This window comes from Bos taurus, chromosome 3, assembly GCF_002263795.3.
Source record: "Bos taurus isolate L1 Dominette 01449 registration number 42190680 breed Hereford chromosome 3, ARS-UCD2.0, whole genome shotgun sequence".
NCBI classification, from domain to species: domain Eukaryota; kingdom Metazoa; phylum Chordata; class Mammalia; order Artiodactyla; family Bovidae; genus Bos; species Bos taurus.
Genome location: NC_037330.1, coordinates 70059804 through 70075881, shown reverse-complemented (window position 1 = coordinate 70075881; position 16078 = coordinate 70059804). Strand labels below are relative to the sequence as shown.

Below are 16078 nucleotides of genomic sequence, written 5' to 3'. Positions count from 1 at the left end.
TACTTATTTTGAGCTGTACATTTACGTATTTTTGGTTGATGTACTTCAAGAATGAAATTTTAAGGATTTGATAATCTTATAATAATCATTTCATAATATATACATATATAAAATCATCATCATTGTTCACCTTAAAATTATACAGTGTTATTGGTCAATTATATCTCAACAGAGCTTGAAAAATTGAACTAGAGGAAAAAACAAACAGAGAAAAATACATATGCAGCATATGCTTTGCACAAAGATCAAAGTAAATACACAACAGCTGCCATTCATTGTGTCTATAACATGTGCCAACATTCCTGCAAGCGAGGTATTTATATTTACCCCATTGTTTGAAAGAGGAAAGTGAGACACAAAGGAAATTGACTTTCTTGAGTTCACATAAGGCACAACTGAGATTCAAACCTCTACCTTTCTGACTCCAAAAATGCTTATTTCCTATTTTTTAAATGAAACATTGAGTTTCTTCTTGGAATATCATTGCTTTTCATTTAGAAAAACACAAAAAAATAAGGACAATTTTCACACACTTCTAATCCTGCAGATACTTCAAACCTTTGCTTGTTTTCCCTTTGAAACATTCCAGCCTTCTGCCCACACTCCCCAGGACAATTTCTTAATGTTCTTCAGTCCCACACCCCAGCTTCCTTCTTGAGCTGCCCTGCTCCCTGTCACTTGGGATCCCTGGGACCTTGGGATCAGTTCTTCCTCCTTGCTCTTTTATTTGGCCCTGAAATCAGACTTCTTCCCTTCTGAGTCAATATCCTCACTAAGAACTGGAACCTCAAACCCCTCTCTACAGATTGTAGCCTGAGATTAGCCTCACTCACTCCTTAAACCTACTTCCAACTCTCAAAGATACCCACCAGGGTCAAAGCTCTCAGTCTCAAGTCTGATTGAGGGGGAAAGAGAGTTTTTATAAGAAAGAATTTAGCAATGATAACCTTATGTAAATTCCTATGAACTGTGGTGAAAAAGTCATTTGCTGGCAGTTAGAGACAGAGAGTCTAATTTCAAGGAGAAAAAACACTCAAACTCACTTTTTAAAAGATTTTGGAGATGAACAGAGATAAATCAGAAATTAATTTCTTACTTAGAATTGAAGGCAAAGATCTTTCAGTTAAAAAAGGAAATCCTAGTGCACACACTTGGTATCATATCCAAGGTTCTAAAACTTGAGCAAAAGAGTCTTGAAAGAGACAAAAACAAATTTGAAGTATCTCAGGTAAACCAGATTTTGCTTGGTTTTACAGCATCCTTGCCTGCTCCTAAGGGTTTGTCAACTAAATAAACAAACAATGTTGTCTTCTTTCACTTATTCAAAGTCACAACTGGCTACTCTTACCCTGGCAATGATGATTGTACTTATAATACTGATTTTAGAGAATACTTTTTACTTTTTTAAAATGTGTCCAGATATCTTTTCTCCCCTCTTTCAAAACTCTTCCCCCAAATTTAATCTCTCCAGCATACCTCGTCCAATTAATCCAAGTCTACATCTGGCTCGGAACTTGGGTATGCTTGTTCTCCTAAAGAAAGCTGGGCTTACTCACAAACGTTGCATCTAAGCTCTCAGGCACTCAGTTAGCATATTAACACTTTCTATGTGCTAGGCCCTGTGCTAAATGCTTTAAAGTATTTCATTCAATCCTCACAAAACCTACAAAGCAGACATATGTTCCACAAGGATGAAAAAAAACAAGTCAGAGACATGACAGAGAATTTACGTAGGGTCATACAGCAGCTATGTGGCAAATCTCAACTCAGACTACCCATATCCCGAGCCAGACAGCTCATTACGGAGGCTCTGCACTGGACACTGTTGACTGGCTCCTAGAAATCTTTCCCAAACCATTCTCTCTTGCCTATTGCCCACAGATGTTAGGAAAGTCAAACCTATTCTTTCCCACTGTAGTAAGTAGGCTTGTTCATTGATGCCTACGTGGCATCAATGATAATCTTGGGCAACAAGATATAAAGGAGAGTCTAATGAAAACTTCTGGAAATGTTTTCCTCCCAGATTAAAAGAAAGCCATCTTTTTCTTTACTTTCCTTTGTATTTTTAAAAATTTATTTATTTCTAATTGGAGGATAATTACTTTACAATATTGTGCAGTTTCTGTCACACATCAACAAGAGTCAGCCACAGTCAGCCCCTCCCTCTTGAAACTCCATCCCACCTCCTACCCCATTCCACCCCTCTAAGTTTTCACAGAGCACCAGTTTGAGCTCCTTGCATCATACAGCAAATTCCCACTGGCTATCTATTTTATATATGGTAATATATATGTTTCCATGCTACTCTCTCAATTCGTCCCATCCTTTCCTTCCCCTACTGTGTCCATAATCTGTTCTCTATGTCTGTATCTCCATTGCTGCCCTGCAAATAGATTCATCAGTATCATCTTTCTAGATTTCATATATACGCATTAGTATATGATATTTGTTTTCTCTTTCTGACTTACTTCACTCTGTATAATAGGCTCTAGGTTCATCCACCTCATCAGAACTGAAAAAGTCATTTTTTTCATCTGTATTTTTCCTTTCGGTTTGGAATGGTTTTATAAAGCTATTGTACATGGATCTAGGATGGTCATCTTGGTATCATAAGGAAAAGACCAAAAAAAATTTTAAATAAGGACCTTGATATGATAAAATAGAATCACCTACCTCCCAGCTACTTATGAAACAAACAGTAAGTGTTGTTACAGTTTAAGTGGAAGTGTTAGTTGCTCAGTTGTGTCCAACTCTTTGTGACCCCATGGACTGTAGCCCACCAGGCCCCTCTGTCCATGGAATTCTCCAGGCAAGAATACTGGAGTGGGTAGCCATTCCCTTCTCCAGGGGATCTTCCTGACCCAGGGATCCAACCCGGGTCTCCTGCTTTGCAGGCAGGTTCTTTACCATCTGAGCTACCAGGGAAGCCAATTTGGCTTTCTGTTACTTGCCAGTGAAAATATCCCTGTCTGATACCTACTAAATCACCCTGCTGCCCAAGGATGGCAAAATTTAAGGAAGGTCAGTGACTTTTAAATCTTTTCTTAAAAATAAAACATACTATTCTGGTCTTTTCTAGAACTCAAATGACTTTCTGGAACTAAGTGTGTGCTGAATATGATAACCATAGTAAGCACTCAGCAAATATTAATTGAATTGATGAGCAAATGTACTCTTGGAATTTACCATAAATGGTCATTAAAACAATTGACATATGTCAGCAATTCCTGAGCTAAATTCTACGGATACTGGACCAACACAAGATATAGAGAGGTGTGGTCTCTACCCTCACAGAGTTTGCAGTTTAGTTAGAAGTAGGAAGACAACTGGAACACTATGAGGGCAGTGCCCTTATGGTACTTTAAAACAGCAGAGTCTTAGAAACAGCTTTTTTAAAAAAGAGAGCTTTGATAGTATCACTTAAAAATAGGAATATTCTGCAGAAAAATGAAGAAGAAAATGACCAAAATGATTATTTATGGATGGGAGGATTTCAAGCAATTTTCATTTCCCTCTTTGAATTTTTCCACATTGAAAAATTTCAAAATATAGATAAGTATTAGAGGGAAAATAAAAAATCTATTGTGTCACTAGTACCAAGAGATTTGAGATCCTTTCTAAGTCTATTATCCGAATTTACAGCAGATTAGTTTTACTTGAATCTAAGCAACAGAAACAATATTATTGTAAATATCTTGGAGCAAGCTATGAAGAGAGAAAACTTCTTAAAATGAGAGCCACATAATATTCACAAATATGAAATATTATCATCCATGGTATATAGAGAATGCCAAATTAACTGCTACTATAAAACATTATGATTCAATTCAATTTAAAATCCTTAGCTTTTAATGCTGTTTCGTAACTACTATGTGCAATTTATATTGTCTGTTTAGTTCCCTGCTGTGTCTTCTCTTGTTTCAATATTTTGCCCTAAGAATTTTCATTAATTTATAAATGTTTATTACTATTATAAGAAAATAATAACCTTCATAGAAAAATGGATCACCAGCTTCAAATGTTCAATTTTCTATCCCAAGTAGTATCAGACACTGAGAGGTGGGGACTAATTTGATTACTAATCAGACTTAACAAAAGAGAAGCTCAACACTTACCAGTAGAGATCATTGACTTATCGCCTTAATTATTTCTCTTCACTTAGTCCTTTAATCATATTTTCTGTTTGCTTTCAATTTTATCTCCCTTTTTGAATTTCTGGCTTGCAATCTCCACTCCCTATGACCCTCATATTGTTAAATCACTTATTTTCAGTGATCCTACACGTCATAAAAACCATCTTCAGCTTTAGAAGGACCAAGTTGGGAAAAAAAAAAAGCATCAGGAATTGCAAACAGGTAGTATCATTGTGCCGCTGCTGCTGCTACTGCTGCTAAATTGCTTTAGTCGTGTCCGATTCTGTGAGACCCCACAGACAGCAGTCCACCAGGCTCCCCCGTCTCTGGGATTTTCTAGGCAAGAATACTGGAGTGGGTTGCCATTTCCTTCTCCAATGCATGAAAGTGAAAGTGAAGTCGCTCAGTCATGTCCGACTCTTAGCGACCCCCATGGACTGCAGCCCACCAGGCTCCTCGGTTCATGGGATTTTCCAGGCAAGAGTACTAGGGTTTCCATAACAAAGTGCTGCAGACTGGATGGTTTAAACAGAAATGTACTGTCTCACAGTTCTAGAGGCTGGAAGTCCAACATCAAGTTGTCAACAGGGTTGATTTTTTCTGCGGGCCACGAGGGAAGGATAAGCCCCAGCCTTTCTCTTGAGCCTACAGATGGCCATCTTCTCCCAATACCTTCTCATGGTCTTCTCTCTGTATGTACACGTCTGTGTTCTAATCTCCTCTTCTTATAGGGACCACAGTCATACTCGATTGAGGCCCACACCATTGGCCTCATTTCAGCTTAATTAACTCTTTAAAGACTTCCCTGGTGGCTCAGAGGGTAAAGCGTCTGTGTACAATGCAGGAGATCTGAGTTTGATCCCTGGGTCAGGAAGATTCCCTGGAGAAGGAAATGGCAACCCACTCCAGTACTCTTGCCTGGAAAATCCCATGGACAGAGGAGCTTGGTACAGGCTACTGTCCATGGGGTCGCAAAGAGTCGGGCACCACTGAGCGACTTCACTTTCACTTTCATTTACAAATAGAGTTATAGCTGAAGCATTGGGTGTTAGGCTTCAACATAAAAATTTGTAGGGAGGGGAAAGACAAAATTTAGCCCCAGACACAGCTATAACCAGAAAGATGATCGATTTAAGTAGGTAACATGGACTTAGACAAAGGTAACAAAGAACATGCTTCCTGGGTTCAAAGAAATGCAAGCTACTGCACTTTGACTCTGAATTATCTGTGCTGACAAACAGAAAAGATCATTGATGATCCATCAAAAGAGGAAACAGATACCTCCTGGATCCCACCACATCTGTGCAGGGAACTGGGTTGGATGACAAGAGGATAATCAAACTCTCCAAAGACAGTCCCCAGAGCATGGGGCACAAGAAGAAATGGCACCTCACGGTAATCTGCCCATAGACAAAAGAGTTTGCCTTACAAAAGGGGCAGGAGACAAGAGGAATAGTGAGAGGGGTCCCACCAGACAATGAGAAATTATTTAAAAATCCAAATCCATACACCTACACTTGAAATGTTCTTCACTTGTTAAGTACATTTCTTGTGGCTTACTATAAAAACAATTTGACAACAATTCTCAAAAAACCTTTAATCCTAATATCGACCAGAATCTCTCTAAAGCATGATTTTTCAAGCTGTGGCTACTGTACTTGTCACATCTTTTTCTCTTTTCTCTGGAAAGACATTAATCCAGAAAGGCAAGCTCCCAGGTGGATAAGTTTAATTCAAATATATTTTCTGATACAACAAGGCACAGCAATGGTCTTGTCAATGAAGGATGTGTTCCCTAACTGGGAGCCCTACAAACAGAGTGATTTGGTGCCTCTGGCTAGTGAAAGAACCAAATGGCTTCTTCTGGGCTGGAAACAAAGGTATAATGCATATTACATTTGGGTTGGGGCTTCCCTGATGGCCCAGATGGTGAAGAATTTGCCTGCAATGTAGGAGATTTGGGTTTGATCCCTGGGTCGGGAAGATCCCCTGGAGAAGAGAAGGCTACCCACTCTGGCATTCTTGCCTGGAGAATTCCATGGACAGAGGAGCCTGGTGAGCTATCATCTATGGGATCACAAAGAGTTGGACACAGCTGAGCAACTAACACATACACACACACACACACACACATATGGGTTGAATTTTTAGCCAGCACAAGATACAAATGAACTATGTAGTAAAAATTATCATTGAAATTTTAATTCATAAAGTATAATAATGGTTTTCTGTATACCATCAGTTCAGTTCAGTCGCTCAGTCGTGTCCGACTCTTTGTGACCCCATGAATCGCAGCACGCCAGGCCTCCCTGTCCATCACCAACTCCCGGAGTTCACCCAGACTCACGTCCATCGAGTCAGTGATGCCATCCAGCCATCTCATCCTCTGTCATCCCCTTCTCCTCCTGCCCCCAATCCTCCCAGCATCAGTCCTTTCCAATGCTATTCAGTAATTCTTGATATGGGTGAACCATAGGAGCTAGGGCAAAACAAGGAACTAAGAAAAAAATCAAAATGCAGTGTCCAACACTCAAATAACCTACTTTTGAGGGCACTAACCAAGTCCTGTTCAATAGCCCTTGTTGCAGTGCTGCAGTGCTTGCCCCTGAACACATCTCTCCTCCAGCAACAAAATACAAAGAAACTATATGGGATGAAAAATAACTACATGCTTGCGGCAGCTGGGTCAAATTCTGGACAAAAGATACAAAGAGACCAAAAAACCCAACTGCTGCTCTGAAGAGCCCAGAGCGACTGTGGGGTACTGCACATGCCCCTGCACACAACAGTACCTAAGGGGTGGGCAAAGTATCTAAGCCACCCCTCTGACTCAACCCCTGGATAAACCCCTACTCTCACCCCATATAAGGAACAAGCTCACCCCTAGCTCAGGGGGCAAGTAAGCAAGGGAAACTGTAAGAATACTGGACTGGGTTGCCATGCCCTCCTCCAGGAGATCTTCCCCACCCAGGAATCAAACCTGCATCTCTTATATTTCCTGCATTGGCAAGCAGGTTCTTTACCACTAGCACCACCTCAGAAGTCCACATTCATATTTATCTTATTGTAACTGAAAGCATAAATGTATGTCCTTTTTTGTAGTGTAAAAGGTTTTCCTCCAAATGCCTCAACTGATTTTCCTCTTTCCTCATCCTCTTTAAAAATATAAATCATATTCATAATGTATCGTTTGGGATTTCAAGTTTAAAGAAAAGTGACAAAAGACACTTGCAAACCAGTATGAATGCAGAAACTTAATTTTTTTTCTCTTTTTCAAAATTTTCAGTTCAGTTCAGATGCTCAGTCATGTCCGACTCTTTGCAACCCCATGAATCACAGCATGCCAGGCCTCCCTGTCCATCACCAACTCCTGGAGTTTACCCAAACTGATGTCTATTGAGTCAGTGATGCCATGCAGCCATCTCATCCTCTGTCATCCCCTTCTCCTCCTGCCCCCAATCCCTCCCAGCATCAGGGTCTTTTCCAATGAGTCAACTCTTCGCATGAGGTGGCCAAAGTACTGGAGTTTCAGCCTCAGCATCAGTCCTTCCAATGAACACCCAGGACTGATCTCCTTTAGGATGGATTGGTTGGATCTCCTTGCAGTCCAAGGGACTCTCAAGAGTCTTCTCCAACACCACAGTTCAAAAGCATCAATTCTTCAGCGTTCAGCTTCCTTCACAGTCCAACTCTCACATCCATACATGACCACTGGAAAAACCATAGCCTTGACTAGACGGACCTTTGTTGGCAAAGTAATATCTCTGCTTTTGAATATGCTATCTAGGTTGGTCATAACTTTCCTTCCAAGGAGTAAGCGTCTTTTAATTTCATGGCTGCAGTCACCATCTGCAGTGATTTTAGAACCCCAAAAGATAAAGTCTGACACTGTTTCCCCATCTATTTGCCATGAAGTGATGGGACCAGATGCCATGATCTTAGTTTTCTGAATGTTGAGCTTTAAGCCAACTTTTGCACTCTCCTCTTTCACTTTCATCAAGAGGCTTTTTATTTTCTCTTCACTTTCTGCCATAAAGGTGGTGTCATCTGCATATCTGAGGTTATGGATATTTCTCCCAGGAACCTTGATTCCAGCTTGTGCTTCCTCCAGCCCAAAGTTTCTCATGATATACTCTGCATATAAGTTAAATAAGCTGGGTCACAATATACAGCCTTGACATACTCCTTTTCCTATTTGGAACCAGTCTGTTGTTCCATGTCCAGTTCTAACTGTTGCTTTCTGACCTACATATAGGTTTCTCAAGAGGCAGGTCAGGTGGTCTGGTATTCCCATCTCTTTTAGAATTTTCCACAGTTTATAGTGATCCACACAGTCAAAGGCTTTGGCATAGTCAATAAAGCAGAAATAGATGTTTTTCTGGAACTCTCTTGCTTCTTTGATGATCCAGTGGATGTTGGCAATTTGATCTCTGGTTCCTAAGCCCACCTAATTGGACAGTTTATTTAAAATTGACAGACATTTATGGAATCATTCCAAAGAATATACGATTTTCTACTATTTGTATGGGGAACTGAGTAAGTCATAGAGGGAAAGATCCAAAGATTCCATGTGCATACTACTTCTTTTGTTTTGTACCAAAATCAGCAACTAAAGCTTAAGGATTATTTCAGTACTAAATTCTAGTTTCTGAAGTTTTCATTGAAACTGATATCTGTGGAAAGCAAAAGTCTTGAAAATACATAAACATCCCAGATCAGGATTATTCAGGTTGATTTTAGAATTGCACAATGAGTCAGTTGAACATTTAAAATGTTTTATTTTCTTGTCTCCCCAAAAATCTTTTCATAGTTATTAATAACCAAAGTAATTTGGGGGAAGTCTCTACTTCTAACAGCTTAGAGATGCCGATCTTCAATAGGGAATGAGAGAAAGAAGTGTGGATTGCTATACTGCAGCCTTCATTTGACAGCACCCTGTGTGCTAAACCAGAAGTTTGTAAACTGGGATATGTACTCCCATGGGATACCCAGAGATTTCCTAGGGGAACCCAGGCAAGGAATGTTTGAACGGAATCAATTTTTAGACCCTTAAGTTTCCTCCATATACTCTCCTAATACTGGTCTGTCTAAAAAATGCACTCCAAGCCATGTTGAGCCAGCTCCTGCCTTTCCATTTTGTAATCAACTTTCCACTTTCACAAAAGAAATGCATACGTCTCACCATATGGTGTCTTCTTAGGGTGTACTGAACTTAGAAAAACATTTGTGAGACAAAGGGACAGTTTGAAGTATTATGTAGGTGTTGACATAATAAATGGCTTTGACTGGGCAACAAATATGATTGCAAGTAGTTTCCAATGTCTGCTTCCAGGACAACTGAAGGAGGACCTAATTGAGCTGTAATTTGACAGATCATTGGAAAAAAAGGGGTAATAGATCACTATGTGATGTTTGTCATATATCTCTGAAAACTTCAAAGAACTGAGTGATGTTGTATAGCAAATAGGGCTTCCCAGGTGGTGCTAGTGGTAAAGAACCTGCCTGCCAATGCAGGAGACATAAGAGACATGGGGTTTGATCCCTGGGTCGGGAAGATTCCCTGGGGGAGGGCACGGCAACCAACTCCAGTATTCTTGCTGGAGAATCCCCATAGACCGAGGGGCTTGGTGGGCTATAGTCCACAGGGCTGCAAAGAGTCGGACACGACTGAAACAACTTAGCACGCACTCATGCAGGCATAAAACAAATAACAAATCCCTTTCCATTCCCATCTAGTTATGTGAACAGGTTTGTTAAGCAAAGGGATAAGAGATGACATCTCTTCTATAAAAAATAAGAGAACAAACTCTGTAACAAAATGATCAGAGAGGAAGCCAAGACAACTGAGCATGTTCAATTCACCTCCTTTAACCAGAAACAATTTACTCCATGAAGTCATGTTAATATTTAATGTGAGGGTAAACAGAAACTACCCAATTTGAAATCAAATATTTAATTACTTCAAGTCTGAAATTCTGTGCCACAGATAATTTTGGTGGTAGGAGTTGTGAGCAACAAAGAGACTAGAATGCTCCTACAAAGTACTACACTTGCTAGTGAGGCAAAGATACTGTAATCAGTTTCATTAACAGGCAACCCTACACATAGTTACAAATTATGTACATGTGTGATATCTTTGAAGATCTACTCCCTTAGCCACTTTCAAATTTAAAATACAGTATTATTAACTATTGTCACCATGACGTACATCACATCCACGTTTATTTATAACTGGAGGATTGTACCTTTGACCACCTTCCCCCATTTTCCAACTGCTCCCCCACCCCCGACCCCTGGCCACCACCAATCTATTCTCTGTATCTATGAGTTCATGTTGCTGTTGTTGTTGTTTTAGATTCCACATATAAGTGAGATCATTTGGTATCTGTGGTGATCATTTTGCAAAGTAGACAAATATCAAATCATTATGTTGTACACCTGCAAAGAATATAAGGTTGTATGTTAATTATATATCATTTTTTAAAAAACAGAACAAGAAATACCATGCTGGATTGATAAAAAGAAGGCAGAGACAAAATGCAATGGATATTCCATATGTAAATGAAATGTTGGTTTATAATCTTTTGGATATACATATACACTATAAACTATCTAAAAATTGATAATTTTACCCATAGCACTTTGTACTCTGCCTTTGATGAAATAGAACTGAGTGATTTGAGAGTACTAAGGATATGATCATTCTTTCTAAATCACAGTTCAGCATCTTCTGTTACTATAGAAACATATCTTCACATTAAACGGTATAAATTAGTAAGTCTAAACCAAAAAAGAAAAGTTTCAAAACCTTGGAATAATCTTTCCAAACATACATCTTCTGCATTTTTATTTTCTCATAAACTATAATGCTTCCCATTCTTCCAGTTCCTCAAAGCAAATTTACAGATGAGTGTGACTATCTCTACTCAGAGCCAAGCTTATCTTTCACACAGGGAGCCACTGCACATGGATTCAGTGATGATCCTTTGAAGGAGTCAGAAGAGCCATATCATTTTATCCTCATGCATGACTGAGGGGTATAAAATCCCCATTCCACCTCCAGGACTAGAGCACAACCCACAAACACCCACACAAACAAATAGCAACTCAGGATGAAATTGAACAAACTCGAGGGACTATCAATTGAAATTTTCCACTCTAAAACAATTTCATTAGAGATGGCATTGCCAGAAACAGTACGTTATAGTTGACTTCCCCCAAATTACAATGCAGCTCAGAAACAAAGTCTCTATTATCATCTTTGGCAGAAGTTTTTAAGACCATTTTTATTTACTCCAAACTCTATTGGAACAAAGTCAGCACCAGGCCCTTTGCAATTTTTACGTCAAGTGTTTCCTGCTGTAATTAAGGAAGCAGTGGAACTCAAAGCAAGCACCAAGAGAAAGTATCTTATTGACTGGTGGAATTTTAGGAATTTCAAATTTCTGTTTTGCTGTACAACTACATTTTATTACCACTTTAAATCTTAAAATGTAATAAATACAAATTGCTTCAGTAATGATGGAAAACTTTCTCAGCTTTAATGAAACCTTTTATTTGCTACTGGAACTTTTATTCTTTCCAAATGGTAGCATAGACAAGAAAAATAATGACTACTTATTTTGAGGGAAAACTTTAGCAATTTGAATAATTTTATTCTTGGGTGACTTTTAAGGCATTTGGAGTTTTTCTGTTTATTGTTTTCATTTATTTTTGAAGTACAAACAAAAAATATATACATATAGACACTATCACAATATTATTTTCTAATTCTATATCAAAATACTGAAAGCTATGTACCACTAACACCTGTCAGAGGTTGGTCTGATCTGATTGAGAATTTTCATGTATTTAGGGCTCCCCCACATCTCAGCTCTTGACCATGAGAGGCAGATCGTGTAAAGGTTAGTCACATAGGCTCTGCAGCTGGACTCCTTGGCTTTTTATTAGAGCCCTGACCCCCTCCTACCTGTAAAATCTCTGAAAACTTCTCAGTCCTCAGTTTTCTTATGTGTGAAAAGAAGAGTTACTAGAATCTGCCTCGTGAAGTGAGTGGGAAGATTAATGAGGTCTGTCCTGTAAAACTGTAGACTAGAGTCTGGCACATGGTAAGCACTTAATAAATATTTAGCTCTTATATGGTTTTCTTTTGTGAATCCATCCACCTCTAGACTGGATGCACTGTCAGATGATATCATTCATTCCACAAGCATCTGTTGAGCACTACTTTATATAGGAATAAGCAAAGGGGGCACAAAGATGAATGAGACACAGTGTCTACCATTTTAGTGCACGATTATTATTGCATCTTGCTATCTTTCTTGCAGAGTACCATGAAGCACACTCTTTCACTAGATCACACATTTTCCTATTTTTCCCATGTGCTTGGAACTAATCGAGCTTCAGAAAAATTTCACTTCAGCTTCTGAAATCTTAATCATGCACAATTTAGCCAGCAGCTACAGGTTTTTCCACATTGGAAAATAGATGATTAAATGGTCTAATCAGATTCTGACTTAGCCAAAAACTTGAAAAACATAGGAAGACAACCATGACTGACACATTCATTTTCCTGAATGTGGACACTACAAAAAGCAGCTGCAGAAAAATAGTGCCATTTACATCCCACTGACCCACAGCAACTAAAACTGCACAGTTCAGCATCAAACCCTTCAAGTACCTAAGTGTTAGTCGTTCAGTCGTGTCTGACTCTTTTCGACCGCATGCACTGCAGCCTGCCAGGTTCCTCTGTCCATTGATTCTTCAGTATTCTTCAGAATACTGAAATGGGTTGCCACGCCCTCATCCAGGGATCTTCCAGACGCAGGGATCAAGCCCCGGTCTCCCCCATTGCAGGCAGATTCTTTACCATCTGAGCGACCAGAGGATCCCCTCAAGTACCTAAACTGAACTCAATTTAAGATAAAATAGGAAGCTTATTTAGGCATAGTTTCATCACTTTCCAAAAAGTTCTGAAACTGACTTCCAACAGGGCACCTTATAGGCCTTTAGTTTTTTCAAACAATTTCATTTATGTCTTGCATTCAGAGAATTCATTAAAAAGCAAAATCTTTAAGTTTGACTATAAATCCTGAACCCAGCCACTAATGTGGTATTTCAGACATCACAAACTCCAAATGATCTTAAATATGTTGTCCTCTGCTAATTTGCTGCTCTTGAAAATGTGCAATAAATTCAATTAAAAAGGAAAGCATCTTCAAATTAGTTGCAAGATCAACTAGGATATTATCTGCTTACTAGATGTATCATAATAAAAAAAAAACATCTAATATGCATTACATTGTTTAATTCAAAAGGAAACTGGATATTCTCTCTTCCAATAAAAGGACCAAGATCCATTGGGGGTTGGTTTTATTTTTTTCTTTTCAACAGCCAATAATGACTGTGTTAACTTTCTAAAACAGACTGAATAATTGCCAAAATATGTCTTCCGAGGAGTCACCCTGCCCAACACAACAGGAGATCATGTGTAAACACAAAGGCACCCTTCTTGCTTCTTCCTTCTTGCCTTTCTGCATCACACCACCTCCCCTGGTCACAACTTTTTTTTTTTTTTTAAACCCCTATGATCCTTTTGAGATGGGGCAGATAAAAATCCTGAAATATGGGGTACCCTCACAGGAAACCTCCCTCAGTGCGTGGCACAACTCGTTTGAATGCAAGACGCCACAGTGAGAATTTATCTCTAAGCCTTGATTCTCCAAACGAATGCGCATGTTTTGACCTTTGCTTTTGTATTTAAACACGTATGTTCCATCAGGCAGGATCCTCTTGGTCTCAGCTAATGTCCTTGCTTAATGTATGCATTTTTCACATCCATTTTTAAATCCTTCCTGAGTGAACATTTCAAAGGGGGTAAACGTCATGGAAAGAAGTGAGGGAGGGGAGAGGGGAGATACGAAGCCTGGGATGTCTGCCATCCTCGCTGCGACCCAGAATCCGTATTCTTTTCCTCCTCTCCCCAGCCCCCTCTCCCCGCTCGCCCCTTCCCTCAGCAGCAGAAGGAACGGGCGGAGGGGCCGCTGGCTGCAGCCGCCACCTGCCGCGGCGTGGAAAAGCTCCAGTTGTCACTTACCCAGCAGGGTGAGAATGGCTCATTTTTGCAGGATCCCTTTTGGACCCGCGGCGGGCACGGAGGGTGGGTTCGGGGGACCTGTGCACGCCGGGGCCGCTACAGTCGCCTTTGCCGGGTGGTTCCGCACTGCGGTCGCCAGTGCGCGGGGCACTGGGGCTGGGCCGCCGCCCCTGGGCGCCCGGGCTGCACGCAGCCTCCCAGGGCCTCACCCGCCCGCGGTATCCACCTCCTCCGGTTGCTAAGGCGGGAAGGAAGGCAAGCGGGGAGGATTTAGAGAAGCCCAAGCGCTGCTGGAGCCGAGCCCAGGGAAGCTGGAAGTGAAGCCCAGCTTCCAGCGCTTTTACTGGGCCCAGATGTGAGAGGATACCCAGGCCCCTGCGCTGTAGCTCTAGGGCTGTCGTTCCCTAGGCACCTGCGATCTGAACACACACACCCACTATGCGGGCAGGTTCCCTAGGCACCTGCGACATGAAAACACACACATACACACACACACACACACACGCCCTGCTTATGCTGGTGTGCTTTCTGCTAGGCCCTGGGAAGGGAGGGTTAGTTCAAGCTGTGGCTTTTGATTTTGTTTCTCCAACTGCCAGAGATTGCTGTTCCTGGATTTCCTCCTTGGAAAACCCCCAACCTTGCTCCTAACTGAGGTCACTACTTCTGGCAGACAGGGCTGAGGGTTCTGATATTCAGAAAGGGGGAAAGATGCTGTTCCTCACTGAAGCATGCTGGCTCCTGGAACTTGTATTTGAATCTAGTAGGGAAAATGCAAGGCTTAGTCAGAGAAGCCTGGGTTTATTCAAGGGGGCCTTGGTGTGGAGGAAGTTGAAAGCCTAGGATTCAGATGAGCTATTCCTAGTCCTGTTTTTGCTTTGTCAGGTTCTATACTGGGTAATCTGACCTCCGGCCTCAGGTTTGCCTTGTATAAGTCAGGGTTGGACACATTCAAGGTGACTGAGTTCTCCATGGATCTCAGTTCTAGCTCAGCCACACTTACCAGCATGAAAAGCATCATCTCATTAATGGCATTCTGCTTTCCCACGCGTCCTAAAGGCCCACCAAGAACGTCAGAGTCCAGTCTGCTTCACATGACATTCAAGCCCCTTTATCATCTATCCCTAGCATCCTTTGTCAACCTCATTCTCCACTTTCTCCGCCTCTGCTACCCTAAACTCTAGCAAGACCAAATTTTCACTTTCCCTCTCATGGGAACATGCTTCTACCCTGACAACTTGACAAACTTCTATTCATCCTTCAACTCTTACCTCAAATCTTGTCTTCTTTGACATCTCCAGGTGAGTTTATGACTCCTGCCTCTGGGGTCCCACTCTGCCTGGACATATCTGTTTCACACTTACTTACTGATCTGTGGCTGCCTTTCCTACTTGAACCTGAGCTTCTCTATTTCATGGTGTATATCTACATGTATATCTATTATTTTTCAGTAGTCTCAGAGGCAAACAGCAGTGTAACAATTGTTTGGAGTATAAATGAAGGCAAAAAGAAAAATCTCTTCAAAATGGTTTCATTTTTACTGCTGCTGCTGCTACTGCCACTAAGTCGCTTCAGTCGTGTCCAACTCTGTGTGACCCCATAGACAGCAGCCCACCAGGCTCTGCCATCCCTGGGATTCTCCAGGCAAGAACACTGGAGTGGGTTGCCATTTCCTTCTCATTTTTACTGAGTACTTACTAAATGCTCTCCTTGGTCTTTTATTGAGCACTTACTAACTGTTCATTATCTCACTTAATCCTTACCTCTATTCTCTAAAGTTGGTTTTTTTCCTTCATTTCATAAGACACAGAGAAGTTATTTTTTTTGCCTGAAGTGTATAATAGCTTCTAAG

At 40.7% G+C, this 16078-nt stretch overlaps 1 protein-coding gene across 1 annotated transcript in view; it reads right to left on the bottom strand.

Moving 5' to 3' along the window:
• Nucleotides 1-14655, bottom strand: part of ERICH3 (glutamate rich 3) — a 119705-nt gene extending 105050 nt beyond the window's left edge. Inside the window, exon 1 of the mRNA XM_024990109.2 lies at nucleotides 14230-14655. Coding sequence (XP_024845877.1) covers nucleotides 14230-14252 — 23 coding nt within the window. The 5' untranslated portion in view covers nucleotides 14253-14655. The remainder of the gene's footprint in view (nucleotides 1-14229) is intronic.
• Nucleotides 14656-16078: the final 1423 nt, after the last annotated feature.